Raw genomic sequence first — 21,694 nt, 5'->3', positions numbered from 1 at the left:
TATTCAAAACTCTATAGACTGCTTTCACCATCTGTACCTAAAACTTGAATTGAATTTGATGAGAATAGCCACATTGAGAAACTGCAACCAGTCAGTCGGATTGCTAAGGTAGTGAAGGATTTCTCTTCTGACCAGAAGACTACACACTCAAGTCCCTGAGGTGCCCTCAGTTTAATTCACTTGAGGTTTCCCTAGTTCTCAGCCAACCAGCTGGACAAAGCACGTCAGTTCTGCTTGCCCAGTTGCATGATTTTCATCTTAACTATTTTCTTCCCTAAATTATTGGCAATCAGAAAAGCACTCCCTATTGCACCATTTTATCACACCTGACATCCTTAGGCCTTGAATGTTATCGCCAATTAAGGAACAGTTTTATTTTGTAGTCCATGTCCATTAGGAATTGGATTGAGGCAGTTTATACTCATTTCAGATCGGACCCTTACAGCCAGCAAAAGAAATCCCAGAGCAGAAAGGCCAGTGCCGAGTTCACGGCAACATTTCAGATCGGACCCTTATAGCCAGCAAAAGAAAGGCCAGAGCTGAAAGGCCAGTGCCGAATTCACAGCAACATTTCAGATCGGACCCTTACAGCCAGCAAAAGAAATCCCAGAGCTGAAAGGCCAGTGCCGAATTCACAGCAACATTTCAGATCGGACCCTTACAGCCAGCAAAAGAAATCCCAGAGCAGAAAGGCCAGTGCCGAATTCACAGCAACATTTCAGATCGGACCCTTACAGCCAGCAAAAGAAATCCCAGAGCGGAAAGGCCAGTGCCGAATTCACGGCAACATTCCATTCTCTTTCTTCACTTTTTTAACCAGTATGTCCTAAGCTAACTTCTATTTATTTAAGCTTAAACACTTTAATCACCATTCTTGTGACCTTCCAGGTTCTAACGCCAACTCTGGGAGGTGAGACTAACACTGTTCAAAACCAGACATTGGAATCAGTTTTCAGCCAGTTCATAGGCCATTTCTGAACAGATTCAAAAGAGAGACTGTCAAGATTGTGTTTTCAAAACAAACTTGAATGTACTAAATGAGTTATCGCATTAGTCTCACCAGCAACACAATAATGTCCTGGCAACTTGGGGTGAAGAGGCCAAAGCCATTGAGGCCCAGGCCGCATTTAAATTGAATCAGCGAGCTGTGATCGCCAAACAGACATCCCAACGTAACTCCCCGGATTCAGCCCAGCCCAAAAATGGAGTCCACCATCACATATCACGATTCTACTCCTGCTCCACAAAAATAATTTTAAACTTACCTTTTCAGTGCCTCTGTGGCTTTATCGCCAGTAAAGCTGGTCAGAGAGTGCATGGTGCGTGCTCTAACCAGTTCTATCTTAAAATGGCAATCAGGGTCCTATGTACGTCATAAAACCCCCATTTGCATATTAAAGGCTTCTACTGCCTGAAACAAGCAGGCACTTTGGTCGCCCAATGGCAGGCCCCGATGAAAGTGGCAGTGGCCTGATCGTCTGCATTCTTGGGGCGGTAAGTCTTTCAACCCCATATTTAGGCAAATTCAAATTAATCCCAATAAGTAAACATTTGAGTTGTTACTAAAGCTGGCTTTCTTCAGTGGCATTATAATATAGAATATGGAGCTCCAACGTATTGCATCAGAAGCTGGGATACTTTAACAGTTGCAGTGTAGGAAGCTCTGAAAACGTCTTGATGTTATATTGATGCATTATAAAGCAGAATTGCTGCCCTTAGTGCTTGAACTATTTCAGCACAATTTCTCAAGTTTAAAACTAGTTGATATCCCAGTTTTCCAATAACAAATCCAAATTCAGTGGTGGAACTGCAATTCCCTGGCGCAGACAGCAAGTTCATTCCAAAAATCTAGACGAACCAGCAGTCACACCCGTTGGCCCGGTACATCAGGCAAGAACAGTCAGAGTTCGAGTGAAACTGGCAGAAGAAAATACTCACGTTGATCATTTTTGTGTACCTTCTAGCAGCTGGTCTCAGAGCAACACTAGTGGGGACCTGGGAGCAGGCCACCCATCCTTTCAGCATTGGCACATGGCATGAAAAGACCCAAGCAAGGGTACTTCAGGATATCCACTAGCTTTTTTTTTTTTAAATCATACATTTTTAAAACGCATTGTTAATGGAGAAGGGGGTCCTAATTTTGTTGGCTTTAGTTTGAAGATCTTGCGTTCACTGTAAAAGTGTTGCCAAACAGTTCTATAGTCTCACAGGACTATCCTCTAAATCAAAGCAAGATTTTACTCCAACAATTGGTGCATTTTTTTTCTGAACTTTCCCCTTACTCTTATTTTCCAGCCCAGTTCAGTCTCTGGACTGGACTTCAGCAGCTTCAAGTTTCCACTACCTCTTCCCAGAGATGTCAATCACACTAATCATTGGTGCAAAATGAGCTTTGTACACAAGGCATCAATTTGTGCCAAAAACAGTTCAAACTGGCAAGCCACATCCATCGCAGAGCGCTAAACAAGCCTTTCATTGCTTCACCATTTCTTAATAAAAAGTACATTGTAGAGATATTGAAATCTCATCTTTATTAGAAATCTGCTCAGCAAACACAGATACTGATGCCTTTAACCCTTTGTATATTACAGTGCAACACTTGCTATTAGCTTCAGGAGAATGACTTACACAGTATCGTTTTCATGTAAATGTGTTTGTATCACACAAAGCTTCAGGACTCAAGACAAGTGAGGCAGAATGGCAGCATTGGGAATCCAGGCGGTGGAGAGGCGTGATGGTCTCATGCTCCAAAAAATGTGATCAAGGTGAGGATGTTAAAATTGGGGAATAGATCTTTTGCCATTTAGACACCCAATAGCAAACACTTTCACGTCAGGTATAGCACAGACAGATGCAGAGTAAAGCTCCCTCTGCTCTGCCCTAACAACACGTCTTTAGAAGAGCATCTACTACTGCACCAGTGAGACGTTCTTCTATTTCCTACCAAACATCCTGTGGCCTCTCAGATTGCCAATTAATGCCAAATTCATAATAATGGCTCATGCACATTAGGAACTGGATTAAAAAACTGCACAAATACATTTCACACAAGACCCTTACAGTCAGCACCCAACACCATTCTATTTTGATATCTTGGTGACAGATTGGTATGAAGCATGGCTTTTTTTTTTAAACCTAATACACCTTGTACGGTCAGCTGTCACTCACAATTTGTCAGGTGGGAAGTAATGATTTAGAACAGAGAAAAGAAAATCAAACTGGAGCAGGCTTTACTTTTAAAAAATACACTGAACTAAGTGACGAGGGCTTTTTGGCTCCAAGTTTGTTTGGTTCTGCTTTCAGATTACCAAAGGAATGTGATCTATAAAACAGAGCATACTGTTCTAAGAAGTAGTGATACAACAGTCTCATGATCAGCTTGTGGTTTTAGAGGACCTGACACTTGCACAAGTTTCCAAAAAAACTCATTTACAGAAACTGCCCTAACCAAAGTCACAAACAACATTCTGTGCAACTTCAACTGCGGTGCATTATCCCTCCTGACCTTTGACACAGTTGAACACACCATCCTCCACCAATGCCAGACTATGTGGAACTGCCCTTGCAAGTTCCACTTTTACCTACTCAAAGACAGAAATAATGGGAAGGCAGAACTTTGTGCAAAAGGGATCATAGGCCACACAGTTCTGGATTGCTAAAGTTTGAGAAGGAGTGAAACCATGTGAGGAAATCAATTTTTGAACCACTGAAGTTGTGGACTAGCGTGCTTGTAGGCAATGTTAGAGGTAGAAAAATGTTGTCTTGATGATTGACGAGAAGGATGACTCACAGTGGAGCAGAACACAGATGTCTTGTGTATCATTTGGTTCAGCCCGAGTAGGTATCGAAATTGATTGATGAAGCTGGAGTCAGAGGCACCCAAGTACTAATGTGAACCAAAGTAGATTTCTTTAGTTCTGCCAATATTGAGCTGAAGGAAATTTTGGCTCATCTGGGACTTTGTTAGACAACCAGCCAGATAGGACACTAATGGTTTTGGAGACAGTAATAATGGCAGATAAGTAGACTTTGGTGTTATTGGATATGGTAGCACATAGATGATAAATGAGAGGACCAAGGATAGAACTCTAGAACACAGGAGGGAAGCCGTTTAAGGAGACGTAGTAGGTGCACTGGGACAGATACGAATGGAATCAAGTGAGTGCAACGCCATGAAAGATGGACCACAGAGAAAAGACAGAAGAGAATAGAGCGGTCTGCAATGTTGAAGCTGGCAGAGAAATTGAAAACAGTGAAAAGGGACAACATGGCATGGTCTCAGTCACATAAAATGTCATTGGTGACTTTGACTATGGCATTATCAGTGCCTCATGGTGGGTTAAAATGCCATTTTGTAACTGGACATTTGTAGGTGCAGGAATAGCGCCCGGAATGAATCTCCCTCAGATGTTTTCTCCTTTCTTGTGACTAAGGAGATGATTCATCACCTCTCAATGGCGGCAAAGCTGAGATGAAAATTAAATATGCAGGGTGCAGACCTGCATCAAATCAATCTGTGGCGCTGCTTGTTTCAGCACCATGCTACTATTAGACCTTTTCTAAGCAGTGACTCTTACCTTTTACAATTTTCTAACCAGTTAATTACTTTGAACTGTGTAATTGTTAACCAGACATCAATTAGTTACAGATTCATTTTTCACTCCCTGGTTAACTGATTAACCTTGAAAACCCTAATCTATTAAAAAGTTAGTTTATAGTGTGCAATTTCAGGTTAGCCTAATTCAAAAGGTAAGCAACATCTATCATTTTTACTTTTGTTTTTAAATACTACTTCCTGGGTAGCTCGAAAGCACTAAATTCTTGCCACTAATCGCAAAAAACATTTTTTAAAATTTAATTTTGTACCACTGGCCTTAAACAACATCCCCTTCAACTCACCTTGTTTTCCTCACTTTCACCCCATCCCCATGGGTGACACCTGACATTCTCTGTGTCACCATGGCGAAGAGATCAGGAACTCAGTGGACAGGATGAAAATTGAACCTGCAACATTACACTCTAGGCCTGAATGTTGGTTCTGCCACACACAATGAAACTGCGTCACCTTTTGTACTAGACACTAAAATGCTATGGTGTGCAGATGTTGGATCTGAGCATCAGCTAACAAGGGAACTCTGTTGTAACATCAGTGGGGGTGTAAAGGTATGCCACAATCAACTCCTGTTAATTGTAAACCGTCTTTTGTGCAAAATTTGAACTATTCAGCATCACAAATTAAGCAATTTTAATAAAACATAGAATTTTTTTTGGTTTCAATTTGAATGAACAGATAATCAAATTAAGAAACTTTGAATTAAGAGGAATAGGCTGTACATGTAACAGAGTTGATTTAAAAACAGTTTTAAAAATAGCTAGTTTATTGCTGTTCAATATGGAGCTTTCAGTCAAACATTAAAAAGCAAAAAGACTACACTCAATGTATTCATTTCAACATAATCAGGCACTGTTGACACAAGGAACCATGAAAGTAAAAATAGCTGAAGCATCAAATACTTGTGTGTGCATGACATGGTCAGCAGGTTATTGTCTAAAGATACCATACAGCATTTACAGGAGCACTCACAGCACCACTGTACTGTAAAAACAAACACTGCGGCTGCATTTTCATTGTGTAGCACACCAATAATTTTATAAGCAGTTTAGGGGTGAAAAAATTGTCCACTTCTTTACATAGAATCTACAGCACAGAAACTAGTGAAAAGAATCAAAGTTTCTCTGAACTTGCAGCACTCAATTTTCTCAGATCCAACCCAGACATTGTCATTAAACCTGCTGACGAGGGTGGTGCTGTTGTTTGGCGAACCGACCTCTACCTAGCGGAAGCTGAACGCCAACTCTCCGACACCTCCACCTGGACCATGACCCCACTACCGAACATCAAACCACCGTTTCCAAGACTGTCACTGACCTCATCTCTTCTGGAGATCTTCCCCCCGCGGCCACCAACCTCAGTTCCCCAGCCCCGCACAGCCCGCTTCTACCTCCTTCCCAAGATCCACAAACAGGACTGCCCTGGTAGACCCATCGTTTCAGCCTGTTCTTGCCCCACGAAACTTATCTCTTCCTATCTCGACTATCTTTTCTCCCCTTGTCCAGTCTCTTCCCACCTACATCCGCGACTCTTCTGACGCCCTCCGCCACTTTAACAGTTTCCAGTTTCCTGGCCCAACCACCTCCTTTTCACCATGAACGTACAATCCCTCTACACCTCCATCCCCTACCAGGATGGCCCGAGGGCGCTCCGCTTCTTCCTTGAACAGAGGCCCAACCAGTCCCCATACACCACCACCCTCCTCCGCCTGGCTGAACTTGTTCTCACATTGAACAACTTCTCCTTTGACTCCACTCATTTCCTCCAAATTAAAAGGTGTTGCTATGGGTACATAAGAACATAAGAAATAGGAGCAGGAGTAGGCCAATCGGCCCCTCGAGCCTGCTCCACCATTCAAGAAGATCATGGCTGATCTGATCCTAACCTCACATCTTCTATCACTCTGCATCCACCCGAACCCATGTGATCTCCCGGGAGAGGTGAAAAACCAGATAAAGACCCAATGGCCAATTTGGGAGAAAAAAATCTGGGAAATTCCTCTCCGACCCATCTAGGCGATCGAAACTCTTCCAGGAGATCACTCTGTCCCTATATTTTCTACAGTACTTACCTTCTGTAAAGGCGATCTCCACCCCAGCCAGGAACAGGAATAAAACCATCTCCTGAAATCTAACACAGAATTAGAACACAGTAGGAGCAGAACCAGGCTACACGGCCCCTGGGCCCACTCCACTACCCACAGGGCTATGACCATTCCGAACCTAGACTCATGTCCAATTTCCTGCCCGCTCCCCGTAACCCTTAATTCCCTTTACTTCTAGGAAACTATCTATTTCTGTTTTAAATTTATTTAATGATGTAGCTTCCACAGCTTTCTGGGGCAGCAAATTCCACAAACCTACCACCGTCTGAGTGAAGAAGTTTCTCCTCATCTCAGTTTTGAAAGAGCAGCCCCTTATTTTAAGATTATGCCCCCTAGTTCTAGTTTCACCCATCATTGGGAACATCCTCACCGCATCCACCCGATCAAGCCCCATCACAATCTTATGTTTCAATAAGATCGCCTCTCATTCTTCTGAACTCCAATGAGTAGAGCCCCAATCTACTCAACCTCTCCTCATATGACCACCCCCTCATCCCCGGGATTAACCGAGTGAACCTTCTTTATACTGACTCGAGAGCAAGTATGTCTTTTCTTAAGTATGGACACCAAAACTGTATGCAGTATTCCAGGTGCGGTCTCACCAGTACCTTGTACAACTGCAGCAATACCTCCCTGTTTTTATATTCCATCCCCCTAGCAATAAAAGCCAACATTCCATTGGCCTTCTTGATCACTTGCTGCACCTGCATACCCACATGGGTCCTAGCTATGCCTGCCTTTATGTGGGATATGTGGAACACTCTGTTCCAGTCCTACTTGGGTCCCCTCCCTCACCTCTTTTTCTGGTACATTGATGACTGTATCGGTGCCGTCTCCTGCTCTCGCCCTGAACTAGAAAATTTCATTCACCTTGCCTCCAATTTCTACCCTTCCCTCACCTTCACATGGTCCATCTCCGACTCTTCCCTTCCTCGACTTCTCCGTCTCCATCTCTGGGGATAGGTTATTGACCAACATTCACTACAAGCCCACCGACTCCCACAGCTACCTGGACTACACTTCCTCCCACCCCACCTCCTGTAAGGACTCTATTCCATTCTCCCAGTTTCTCCATCTCCGCCGCATCTGCTCCGACGATGCCACCTTCCACACCAGTGTTTCCAACATGTCTTCCTTTTTCCTCAACCGAGGATTCCCCTCTACCGTGGTTGACACGGCCCTCGACCATGTCCGTTCTATCTCCCGCACTTCTGCACGGTGGCATAGTGGTTAGCACTGTTGCCTCACAGCGCCAGGGACCCGGGTTCAAATCCGGCCTCGGGTAACTGTGTGTGGAGTTTGCACATTCTCCCCGTGTTTGCGTGGGTTTTCTCCGGGTGCTCCGGTTTCCTCCCACAGTCCAAAGATGTGCGGGTTAGGTTGATTGGCCATGATAAAAAATTGGCCCTTAGTGTTAGGGGGGATTAAATATGTGGGGTTACGGGGATAGGGCTTGGGTGGGATGGCTGTCGGTGTAGTGACCGGGTGCTAGGGTTTGGATGATCAGCCATGATCTCGTTGAATGGCGGAGCAGGCTCGAAGGGCCAAATGGCCTACTCCTATCTTCTATGTTTCTATGCCCTCACCCCTGCCCCTCCCTCCCGGAACCACGATAGGGTTCCCCTTGTCCTCACCTTTCACCCCACCAGCCTCCACATTCAACAGATCATCCTCTGCCATTTCCGCCACCTCCAACGTGATCCCACCACCAAACGCATCTTCCCCTCCCCTCCCCTTTCAGCATTCCGTAGGGACTGCTCCCTCCGAGACACCCTGGTCCACTCCTCTATCACCCCCAGCACTCCTTCCCCTTCGCCCAGCACCTTCCCGTGCAAGCGCAGGAGATGCAACACCTGCCCTTATACCTCCCCCCTTCCCACTGTCCAAGGCCCCAAACACCCCTTCCAGGTGAAACAGCAATTTGCTTGTACTTCTTGCAATCTAGTATACTGTATTCGCTGCTCACGACGTGGTCTCCTCTACATTGGGGAGACCAAACGCAGATTGGGTGATCGCTTTGCGGAACACCTCCGTTCAGTCCATAAGGGTGATCCCGAGCTTCCGGTCGCCTGTCATTTTAATTCACCGCCCCATTCCCACTCAGACCTTACCGTACTCGAGCTCTTGCATTGTTCCACGGAAACCCAGCGTAAGCTCGAGGAACAGCACCTCATCTTCCGATTAGGCACTTTACAGCCTTCCGGACTCAATATCAAGTTCAACAATTTCAGATCATAACTTCGGCCCCTATTACATTTTTTTATATACAGGAAACTTTGTGATATCCGGCACCGACGTGTTGCCGATCTATCAAAACTGCCGGACATACAAAGTTAATGTTGAAGCATACGGAGGTTTTCATCTCCGTATCTGACAACAAACACTGTTGCTTAGCAACAGCTTCTAAAGAGTCGGCTGCAGCTGCAAGCGTCTCTAGCTGAAGCTGTTGCTATAGCTACAGACCTTGCAGTGCCTGACTGGGAAAAAAAAAAGAGAACTAACAAAACGGCTCCTGATTTTTGCCATTAGATCGAGTATTCCGGACATACAATCTCCGGATAAACCAAAGTTTCCTGTATATTTTTTATCCACACTTTTGTTTTGTGCCCTTCCCCCTTTTTTCTCTCCCACATGGCAGCTGTCTCATTCTGCCAGCGCATTTCACACCTAATCTAGAGCCGTCTTTTGTCTCTTTACTAGTCCTATCACCATCTCGTCTCGTTTTGAATACCTTTTAATGTCTCTTCACTTCTCTTTTGTTCTTTCATCCCCATTTCCCAGCCGCCAAACTGGCCTTTTAATCTGTTTCATTTCCTGTGTTTTCAGTCCTGACGAAGGGTTTCGACCTGAAACGTTCACTCTATTTCTCTCTCCACGGATATTGCCTGGCCTGCTGAGTTTTTCCAGCATTTTCTGTTGTTATTTCAAAGTTTCTATACTTTCTTCTCATAACTAAAGCCCCTCATCCTATGTGTCTATATATCTTACATCTGAACATATTTGCTGTTTGTTCTACTTGACTTCCTGTTGCCATGTTTTTGGTCACACTTTTTGGGTCATTTTCCCCCCATTATAATTTCCTATGTCCATAATTTAATGGGATTGCACAATTTGACCACCGTGTGCCGAAACCAGATTTTTGAACTGTTTTTGCCAGCTCAGATGCATGTTGGTTCTTCAGAAATAATTTCTCCTCTCTGTTTTTATTTAAAATTTTACATTTTCTGCTTTTATTCTTGGTTATAAATATATTATTTCTTGCCTACAAAGAAGAATTTGCTGTCCCCTACAATCCTAGCAGAATGCTACTCCAGTGTGCTGGTCCTGCTGCTTCCACTGTGTAGTCAGCCAGGGACCCGTTAGCCACCTTGGGTGGCCATTCTTCCCACCCCAGCCCCACTCATTAGCCACTTCCCCGGCACCCCTTCATTGGCTGCGCAGCCATTCTTGTGATCCCAGTATTCACCGTGCCAATTGGCTTCCCCGCACTGTGCCCTGGGGCCTTCTTCCACAACTTTGATTTGTTGGCCATTCAACTGTTCTCGCCACCCCACCCATCCCATAGTCCTTGGCTGTTTCTCCAAACCATCTTCTGTCAGTTCACTTGCACAATGTTGCAACTAATATGCCGAGAGTGTCTGTCCTTTCCTAGCTCCGCTCTCTCTTCCACCGAGATATTCTGATTGGCTTCAAGCCACCCTTGACTCAAGAGAGTTTGTCAGTTCAGCACTCCCTTTCCGCATCTAAAATAGTTTGCCGGCCCAGCCTTTCTCTATTGAGTTTGCCAGTGCTGAAATAGTTTTCCTGCCTTTGTTCCCCAACCCTATCCTTCTACCAATCCTATGCCCTTCCTCCTGCCCTCCCTCTTCCGATATCCTTCCTCATCCTCACGTTCCTCTTCCCATCCACTTCCTCCCCGTCCCCCCCCCGCGCCCCCCAATCCTCCTCCCCACTCTCCTGATTCTTTCCTTACTATCCCATGCTGACTGTCTTAATTAATCTATGTATTTGTAAGCAAGTATTAATTTTATCCCATATAATACCCTCTGGAATCTTAACCACTATTGATGTTAGGCTGATCGATCTATCAGTTTTATCCCTGTCGCAGATGTGTTATTTTAGAAACTTTCTAGTCCTCTGGCACAATTTTTTTATCCAAGAATGTTTGAAAGATTGTGGTCACAACTTCTGCTATTTCTTCTGACTTCTCTCAGTATCCTAGGAAGCATGCCATTGGAATCTTAGTGTTATTTATACCGCCTTCAGTGTGCCAGTGCAGCCTTCGGTCGCCTGAGGAAGAGTGTGTTTGAAGACCAGGACCTCAAACCCAGCACTAAGCTCATGGTCTACAGAGCAGCAGTGATACCCGCCCTGCTGTATGCCTCAGAGACATGGACCATGTACAGCAGGCACCTCAAAGCACTGAAGAGGTACCACCAACGCTGCCTCCGCAAGATCCTGCAAATCCATCGGCAGGATAGGCGCACCAACATCAGTGTTCTTGCTCAGGCCAACATCCCCAGCATCGAAGCTCTGACCACGCTCAATCAGCTCCGATGGACGGGTCACATTGTCCGCATGCCCGATACGAGACTCCCAAAACAAGCGCTCTATTCGGAGCTCCGGCACGGCAAGAGAGCCTCAGGTGGGCAGAAGAAATGCTTCAAGGACACCCTCAAAGCCTCTTGGAAAAAGTGTAACATCCCCACCGACACCTGGGAATCCCTGGCCCAAGACCACACAAAGTGGAGGAGAAGCATCCAGGAAGGCGCCGAACACCGAGTCTCTTCGCCGGGAGCAAGCGGAAGCCAAGCGCAGGCAGCGCACGTCAACCCAAGCACCCCACTCACCCGTCCCTTCAACTACCGTCTGCCCCACCTGTGACAGAGGCTGTAGGTCCCGCATTGGACTCATCAGTCACCTGCAAACTCATTTTTAATGTGGAAGCAAGTCATCTTCGGTTCCGAGGGACTGCCTAAGAAGAAGAGTGTTACTTATACCAGGCAAGTTCCACCAACCTTTTCAGTGTTACTTTCTTTTCTATAGTTATCCTATCTAAATGCTCAATTTCTTCCTCTTGTATCCTTATATTTCCACTATCACCCACTTTTGTAAAAAAAAAGGGAAAGTGCTCATTTAATATCTCTGCTATGGGAAGATTTCTGCCTTGGTCTCTTTTCGGCTTTTACTTTAATTATCTTTTTAATTTTTTTGTACATTTCACCCTCACCTTAGTGGATTTGAATAATCTAACTGGTGAAACAAAAATAAGAAAATTAAAATAATAAATTTGAGCCTACTTCTAAAGCACTTTGGATCCCAGTGGTGAACATTAATTTTCGACTGGACCTACTAATGAACTGTATCCAAATAGTCACATGTAAAATTATGCAATGCTACCATATAAAATTTGCATATAGTGTTACATTTTGTGTTTTTGTTTTTAAACTTATAGATTTGTTACAAATTATATGGATGTTGACATTTAGTAATACAGTACCTTCACTTTTTCTCCATTTATATCAACGGTTTTAATCATAAAATCAACTCCAATAGTGGCTCCTTGACCTGGTGGAAACAAACCCTGCAACAGTAGAAGGACATCTCAGTTTGTACTAATTTATTCATTTTGTATACACTGTGATAAGTACAATCCTAGAATAAACACCAGCAATTAGTAGATGCATAGGGTAGAGATTAAACCTGCATCCAGATATTCAATTTACATCCTGTACCTATACAAGTTACCCTTCTTATAAAAGGGAAAAATATTGAAAGCAGAATAACATAACATTGGAGAAAACTAAATTTACAATAAGGCAACAGGTAGGCTATCAATTCCAGAGTTAAAAACATTACTAAAACAAAACAGCTGAAAATAATAAAACCAACATTCTTTAGGAATATACAAGACCAGAAATTTTTGTTGGCGATGCAATAGTATAAATATCTAACACACTTGTACTAAATTTATCCCTACCTTACTGGAGGCATTAACCTGTTTATTTTAAATAGGTTAACACCTGCATTAAAATAGCAGAGAAAGGAATGACACAAGCAGGTTGTGTGTTTGTATGATAACATCGACAACAGTAATTTCTACCCTATGGTTTCATATGCACCTGTTGGAGATTAAAATTAATTAGCATTTTAATTTGACAGCCAGTCAGCTGGAACTGCAGTGCAACTAATGACAAGATTCCATATATAGGTAAAAGCTACACGGAAAGCATGGTGCTCACCTTGCAACCCATTTTATAGGGGTGTATAGAACTTCTTATAAAGGGGTTTGATATCAGTAACACACTAACTCTTTGCATCTAGCATCAGCATTTGTATTTACAAGTTAGCATTGCAAAAAGAGCGAGGAGTTCCCCTGATGATTAAAGATCTTAAAGATCTCCTTAATCTTATTAAATAATAAAGAGAGAAAAATCTAAAGGAAAATTGGAGAAAAACAAAACCCAGTTTGTCTGTAAACAGTCCAATCTCATTGAAAACAACAGCAAGAAGCAAAGACACTGCAAATCCCTGACCTACATCACATCAGCTTCTCTGAAAAGGGATGATTACATCGGTATAAAAATGAACGTTTTAATGGGACCGATATTCCTGGTTGTTCACAGTTGCCAAGATGTTCTGCTTTCCTTACATCTTTTTGTTGTTTTATTTGCAAGAACTAATATGTATCTGCTGTTTAAATACAAGCATATCCACAACATGAGTTGCTAAAGAGGGAAAGATAAATGTAGCATATCTGCACAATTACTCTGCCTTTATGCACCTAACCGCACCTGCATAGTGCAATGGGGATACATTTTTCTTAATTAAGCAAATACATGGTCTTGGATTTGCCAGCATTTGGTGCAGGAAAGTTATGCTGTGAAAAAGTAAATCCTGTTAACATGGTCAACAATTCAGGACATTACAGTTTAAATATATATATAGCACTCAGACTGAACAGATATTGGCATGATCAATTCTCCCCAAGTTCCAGTATAAACATGCACATTTATTCAAGGCTCCTATTTAATTCTGATCATTTTCTGATCTTTTCCTCTGCTTTCCTGGTAACAGCAACTATATTTCTTCATTCCCCCTTTTCTCTTTAATATCAGATTTTTTGTGTCCCCTAACATTGAATAAGCACCAGCACTGCAGATGTTATAACTGAAATCCAAATACTGTGGATTCGACTTATTGGGACCCATTAGTCTAATGTCTGTTGTGGGGAAATTACTAGAATTTGTTATTAAGGACAGAGTGATTGAGCACTTGGACAACTATGAACTGATCGATTAAGTCATGTGTAAATAACTTAATTGAATTTTTTGAGGAGGTTACGAACATGGTAGATATGGGAGTATCTATGAATGTTATTTATATAGACTTCCAGAAGACATTCGATGAGGTCCCACACAAGCAACTGTTAACAAAAATTAGAGCGTATGGAGACAAGCTATTGACATGGTTAGGAGAGAGAGAGTACAGATAATGGGTATGTACTTCAATTGGCAGGATGTGGCCAGTGGTGTCCCCCAGGGATCTTTACTGGGGCCTCAGCTTTTCACTATACTTATCAATGACTTCGATGAAGGAAGAGAGAGCCATAAATCCAGGTTTGCTGACAACACTAAGTTAGGTGGCACAGCAAGTAGTGTAGATGGGAGCAAAGGTTGCAAATTGATAGATTAAGGTGAATGGGCAAAACTGAGGCAGATGGAGTTTCATGTGGGGAAGTGTGAGGTCATCCACTTTGGTCTAAGAAAGATAGATCAGAATATTTTCTAAATGGCAAGAAGCTAGGAACTGTGGAGGAGCAGAGAGACTTGAGGCACTATGTGCAGAAATCACTAAAAACTAGTGGACAGGTACAAAAATAATTTAAAAGGCTAATGGAATGTTAGCCTTTATCACAAGGGGGCTGGAATACAAAAGGGGTGGAGGTTATGCTGCAGTTGCATAAAGCTTTGCTTATACAGCATCTGGATACTGTGTTCAGTTCTAGGCACCAGACCTCAGGAAGGATATGATAGCAAAATACTGTGGATGTTGGAAATCCGAAATAACAACAGAAAATGCTGGAAAAACTCAGCCGGCCAGGCAACATCCGTGGAGGGAAAATAGAGTCAAAGTTTCGGGTCAAACCCTTTGTCAAGACTGGGTTTGTCTTGACAAAGGGTTTGACCCGAAATGTTGACTATTTTCTCTCCACGGATGTTGCCTGGCCTGCTGAGTTTTTCCAGCATTTTCTGTTGTTACTCAGGAAGGATATATTGGCCTTGGAGGGGGTGCAGTGCAGATTCACCAGAATGATACCAAGGGCTAAAAGGGTTAAATTACGAGGGCAGGTAGCATGCACTAGGCTTGTATTCCCTCGAGTACAGAAGATCGAGGGATGATCTAATTTAGGTGTTTAAGACGACTGAAAAATTTGATAGGGTAGAGAGAGAGAAACTATTTCCTCTGACAGGAGAGTCGAGACCAAGGGGGCATAACCTTAAAATTAGAGCTAGGCCGTTCAGGAGTGATGTCAGGAAGCAGTTCGTCACACAAAGGGTTGTGAAATTGTGGAAATCTGGAACTCTCTCTCAAAAAAGATGTTGAGGCTAGGTCAATTGAAAATGTCAAAACTGAGAAATAGATTTTTGTTAGGTAAGGATATTAAGGGACATGGAACAATGGCAGGTAAATTAATTTGAGGTACAGATCAACCATGCTCAAGCTGAATGGCGGAACAGGCTCAAGGGTCTAAATGGCCTATTCCTGTTCCTATAATTTATGCGGATAATGAAGTAAACTGGACAGCCACACATGTCCAAACCAAACGTTTTAATAAGATTCACTGGTTTGTCCAAATATACCATTGTTTATGGTACCTCATCATTGACTATTCTCCAGTCCTTCTTGACCCAACTTGACCCTTCAATCCTCCATTATTAGATCTTTCGCACCATATGCCATGTACTTTCAGTCTTGATTTATTACATCTACAATCTGCCAGACCCAATTTATCCAGGTTACAATGACCAGACAATTTGACAAATCAATTCTGCACAATATCAGCTATAAGCAGCTTACACCGTCATGATATTTTGCAACCTAGTTTGGGAGGGGAAGAAATTGCATATTCCTAAAACACTCCAATGAAGTATCTTTTAATGTTACATTGCATATTATGAAAGAATAAGCTAGAGAGGAGCTAAATTTTATATTCGGAGGGATAACAAGTGATGCAAAGGAAAAACTAATAGAAATATAAAATGGAAACCAAGAGGGAAAAACAATAAAGACAGCAGCTAAAAATAAAAATTAGAATGCGAGTTCTCCAATGCACTGTGGGATAGGTTCACCCTGCAATTCCCTTCAGAATAAGTTTCCAAACTCAGTAATACCACAGGAGATGTCAGGTGGAGGAGAGGTAGATACCTACAGGGGGGGAAAAGAGAAAATAGAAAACAAAAACCCAGACAACAAGTTACTACCCTGTGTACTCTCATACACTTTAGTGAATGGCTCAATAATACTATTTGGAGGGGCCTTGGAGCAGGTTACTTGCCAAACCGTTAGTTAGGGAAAGGAAAGAATCTGGAACACTAATATAAAAGCAGTACAATAAAAAAAGTGCTGCTCTGAAAGCCAATAGAGAAGGAAAATCAGTGCAATGGGCTACCTCTGCAAGCTAGCTAAATCCCTCATGACCTACAGGAGCTCAAGTTTATCCAGGAGCAATAGAACACTCTCCTGACAGCAAACACAGATCGACTCCAGTGATGCATAATTGCCTAATGCTACAAAGTCTGATACCTCTCATATGAAAGCGAGAGAAAAAGTGTGAGAGAGAGAGAGAGAGAGAGAGAGAGAGATACAAAGCAAGCCACCATATAAGAGTACAGCAGAACATAAGAATTAGGAGCAGGAGATACGGCCCTTCGCGCCTGCTCCGCCATTCAATAAGATCATGGCTGATCTTTCACCTCAACACTTTCCCACCCGATCCCCATATCCCTCGATTCCCCTAGAGTCCAAAAATCTACATCTCAGCCTTGAATATACTCAAAGACTCAGCATTCACAGCCCTCTGGGGCAGAGAATTCCAAAGATGCACAACCCTCTGAGTGAAGAAATTCCTCCTCATCTCAGTTAAATGGCCAAACCCTTATCCTGAGACTATGTCCCCTAGGTCTAGATTCTCCAGCCAGGGGAAACAACCCCATAGCATCTATCCTGTCAAACACCTCAGAACCTTGTATGTTTCAATGAGATCACCTCTCATTTTTCTAAACTCGAGAGTCGAGGCCCAATCTACTCAATCTCTATTCATAGGACAACTCTCATCCCAGGGATCAAATCAAGTGAACCTTTGATGCACCACCTGTAAGGCATGTATGTCTTTTCTAAGATAAGGAGACCAAAACTGTGCACAGTACTCCAGGTGTGGTCTCACCAAAGCCCTGTACAATTGTAGCAAGACTTCCTTACTCTTATACTCTAACTTTGTTTCCTGCATGAGGACACCTAAATCTCCCCGAACGCCAACATTTCCTCACAGTATACTCCATCTGCCACCTAATTGCCCACTCACTTAACCTGTCTATATCCCTTTGCAGGCTCTTTGTGTCCTCTTCATAGCTTCCTTTCCACCTAGCTTTGTATCGTCAGCAAATTTAGATGAAGGGACTGAGTGCAATGTATCCAAGTCATTAATATAGATTGTAAATAGCCGAGGCCCAAGCATTGATCCTTACAGCACGCCACTAGTTACAGCCTACCAACTGGAAAATGGCCTGTTTATCCCTACTCTCTGTTTTCTGTCCATTAACTAATCCTCTATCCATGCTAATATATTACCCCCAACCCCATAGCAACCTTTTACGTGGCACCTTATCGAATGCTTTTGGAAATCCAAATATACTACATCCACTGGTTCCCCTTTATCTACCCTGCTAGTTACATCTTCAAAAAACCCCAATAAATTTATCAAACATGATTTCCCTTTCACAAAACCATGCTGACTCTGCCTAATCATATGATTTTCTAAGTGCCCTGTTACCACTTCCTTAATAATGGATTCCAGCATTTTCCGGACGACTGATGTCAGGCTAACTGGCCTGTAGTTCCCCGTTTTCTCTCTCCCTCCTTTCTTGAATAGTGGGGGTACATTTGCTACCTTCCAATCTGCTGGGACCGTTCTAGAATCTAGGGAATTTTGGAAGATCACAGCCAATGCATCCACTATCTCTGCAGCCATCTCTTTTAGAACCCTAGAATGTAGGCCATCAGGTCCAGGGGATTTGTCAGCTTTTAGTCTCATTAGTTTCTCAAGTACTTTTTCTCTCCTGATATCAATTACTTTAAGTTCCTCACTCTTATTAGCCCCTTGGTTCCCCACTATTTTTGGTACTTTTTGTGTCTTCTACTGTGAAGACATATACAAAATATTTGTTTAAAGTCTCTGCCATTTCCTTATTCCCCATTATAACTTCACCTGTCTCAGCCTCTAAGGGACCATCACTTACTTTTGCTACTCTCTTCCTTTTTACATACTTGTAGAAGCTCTTACAATCTGTTTTTATATTTCTTGCTAGTTTACTCTCATTCTATTTTCTCCCTTATCATCAATTTTTTGGTCATCCTTTGCTGGTTTCTAAAGCTCCCCCAATCCTCAGGCTTACTACTATTCTTTGCAACATTTTTATAAGCCTCTTCTTTTAATCCAATACTTCTTTAGTTAGCCACGGATGGATCACTTTTCCCACGGAGTTTTTATTTCTCAATGGAATGTATATTTGTTGAGAATTTTGGAATAGTTCTTTAAAAGTTTGCCACTGCTTATCTACCGTCATGCCTTTTAATCTAATTTCCCAATCTACCTTAGCTAACTTGCCCCTCATACCTATATAATTGGCTTTATTTAAGTTTAAGATTCTCGTTTCCAACTGAAGTATTTTACTCTCAAACTCAATGTAAAACTTTATATTATGATCACTCTTCCCCAGAGGATCCTTTGCTATGAGATTACTAATTAACCCTGTCTCATTACACAATACAAGATCTAAAATAGCCTCTTCCCTGGTTTGTTCCATGACATATTGTTCTAGGAAACTGTCTCGAATGCATTCCATGAACTCGTCCTCCAGACTACCTTTGCCAATTTGATTTGCCCTGTCTAAGAAAATTAAAGTCCCCCATGATTATTGTATTACCTTTGTTATAAGCTCCTGTTATTTGTTGATTAATACTTTGTCCAATGGTATTGCTACTGTTTGGGGACCTATAAACTACTCCCACCAGTGTTTTCTGCCCCTTGTTGTTTCTTATCTCCACCCATACTGATTCTACTTCCTGATCTTCCGAGCCAAGATCCTCTCTCACTATTGTGCTTGTGCCATCCTTTGTTATCAGGGCTAACCCCACCCCCACCTTCCATTCTGCCTACCTTTTTGAAACATCTAGCACCCTGGAATATTTGGTTCCCAACCTTGGTCACCTTGCAACCATGTCTCTGTAATGGCCATTAGATCAAAGCCATTTATCTCTGTGCCACTAATTCATCTATCTTGTTATCTGAATGCACGAAGCATTCATAAAAAGCCTTTAATTTTTTAACATTTTACCATTATTCCCTGCTTTCAGCAGCGGAGATCAAATCCCTCCACGAGCAAGTTATCAAATGGAAATCAATTACATCCATTTATTTTCTGGTGACAGCCCACAAATTACCATTAAAACCCCAACTGGTTCACCAATGTCATTCACAGAAGGGAACTTGCCAGTTGCCACCCTACTTGGTCTGCCCTACACGTGATTCCAGTCCCACATTATGTGGTTGGCTCTTAATGCCGCCAGGGCGATTATGGGTGGGCAATAGGTACTGCCTTGCCAATGTCACCTACATCCCAAGAATGATTTTTTTTCAAAAGGAACAAAAATTGCCAATGCTGGTAACCTAGAACTTTTGCATAGACTCTTTCACAGATGTATGGTGAAACCCAGCAATATCCAAAAGAAAGGCAAAGATCCAATAATGTATCCCCCACAAAATAATTTAACACTTTAAATTATTACGCAATTCAGTAACATATGGGCCTTTCACTAACAATTTGGTCCCAAACCTAATATGATTCTTTTCAAACTTAATTTGTTTGTGGAAGCCAATCCAATATTTTGTCAAAATGAGTTATGACCATCTCCTTTTGCCTTGCACCATCATCCCTTTTGTCATTTAATCTCACCTGCCTTGCATCCTATCACAGACCTTCCCTTTTGTTCTTTCCTCCTCTCCCACCTTTTCCCTGCCTCCGTACTTGCTTAAAACCAGTTACATCTCTAACTTTCCAGTTCTGACGAAAAGGTCATCGACCTGAAACGTTAACTCTTTCTCTCTCCACACGTGCTGTCTGACCTGCTGAATATTTCCAGCATTTACTGTTTTTATTTCAGATTTCTAGCATAGGCAGTATTTTGCATTTGTATGCGTTGTGACCATTGTTCTCACCAGAATGCTCGTGTCCGCCAGCATCAGCAGGTACTTATGTGGCATGGCTTCCCCACACTCAAATGCCATAGGGACACAAGATACGGTTGACCACTATCCCATGTCATTTGTGCTCGTCATCAAACCTCAGTGACAGCCATCCAAACCTTTCAGAAAACAACACTTCTATCTATCACAAGTCCTGCAGCCCCACTCATTTTCACATACTTCCCAGTAGTTCCTACAATTAGGAAAGAACTGTGAAGTAGCTGGGTACATCTATCATATAAACTAAATCTGCTATGTTGGATAATTTGAAAAGATAAGCCAAAAGTCAATGCCTCCAGGTCCTCCTGTAAAATACCCAATGTCCTCCTGTCCCCAGATAAATTCTTGGGAATCCCTACTACCGATAAATTGTACTGGTTCCAGAAGAGACACACCCCCAATGTGATGCATGTGTTAATACCTCAAAGGCAATGGGAAACATACACATACTATAAATTTGCACTGATCTGATCTACACAAGGAATAGAGTGGTGGACTCAACACAAGGACAATTAATCAGCATTTTCTAATACCAAAAAAGCCACAAAAGTATTTTGTAGGCATCAACCACATCCATTTTGTAGTGGGCTAGAAATACCCACAATCTAGCATAAAACCCTACTTGAATCCTCCCATGAGGAAGGTGCTTGCAAATTAATTTTAATACAGGCAAGTGTGAGGTGATGCATTTTGGCAGGAGGAATAAGGAGGCTGCATACCCCTTGGGAAATAAGAATCTAAATGGGGTAGGGGATAAAGGACCTAGGGGTACAGAAACACATTAATGTAGCAATGCAAGTACGCAAATTAACAAGGTCATTTAAAAAATGCAAACAAAGCACTGGGGTTCATTTCTAGGAGGAATAGAATTGAAGAGAAGGGAAGTTATGGTAAACTTGTATAGCTGCTTGGTTAGACCACACAGAGTACTGTGCAAAGTTCTGGTCTCCATATTACAAAAAGGATAGAGACGGTGGCAAAGGTGCAAAAAAGATTTACAAGGATGATACCAGAACTGAGAGGTTATAACTATCAGGAAAGACTCAATTAGGTTGGGGCTTTTTCTCCTAGAAAAAGAGAAGGCTGAGGGGGTCACCTAATAGAGGTCTTTTACAATTACAAAGGGGTTTGATAGGGTAGATGTACAGAAGATGTTTCTGTAGTGTATGTACCTTTAAGGGGAGAACTACTTTTTACAGCTCCTGTATACTGTAGTAGCGGTAGTGACCACACCTATATATAAACCCTGAGTAGGGATCTGTACTGTTAGTTTTTGGAGTGACCCTCATCCAGTAAACACCTGTTGATTGTTCCTCTGCAGTCTCTGTCTATTTGTTGAAGGACACCATACATCAAGATTCACGGATTTAACATTGGCGACGAGTTGATTCGAACCTACCTGCAACTCTGCAGAAGGCGGCCGATTCCAGGGGCACGGGCGTCGACCATCCGG

At 42.6% G+C, this 21,694-nt stretch overlaps 1 protein-coding gene across 3 annotated transcripts in view; it reads right to left on the bottom strand.

Annotated features, from left to right (window-relative positions):
• The window catches only part of rab30 (RAB30, member RAS oncogene family), a 176,422-nt gene that overhangs the window by 15,624 nt on the left and 139,104 nt on the right, over positions 1-21,694 (bottom strand). For all 3 annotated transcript variants that reach the window (XM_085998893.1, XM_085998891.1, XM_085998890.1), the window contains one exon: positions 12,217-12,300. In XM_085998893.1, the coding sequence (XP_085855019.1) occupies positions 12,217-12,300 (84 nt within the window). The remainder of the gene's footprint in view (positions 1-12,216; positions 12,301-21,694) is intronic.

Source organism: Somniosus microcephalus, chromosome 10 (genome assembly GCF_052327205.1).
Source record: "Somniosus microcephalus isolate GS21.2 chromosome 10, FLI_Smic_1.0, whole genome shotgun sequence".
In the NCBI taxonomy this organism is placed as follows: domain Eukaryota; kingdom Metazoa; phylum Chordata; class Chondrichthyes; order Squaliformes; family Somniosidae; genus Somniosus; species Somniosus microcephalus.
This window is presented reverse-complemented; position numbering and strand designations above follow the sequence as displayed.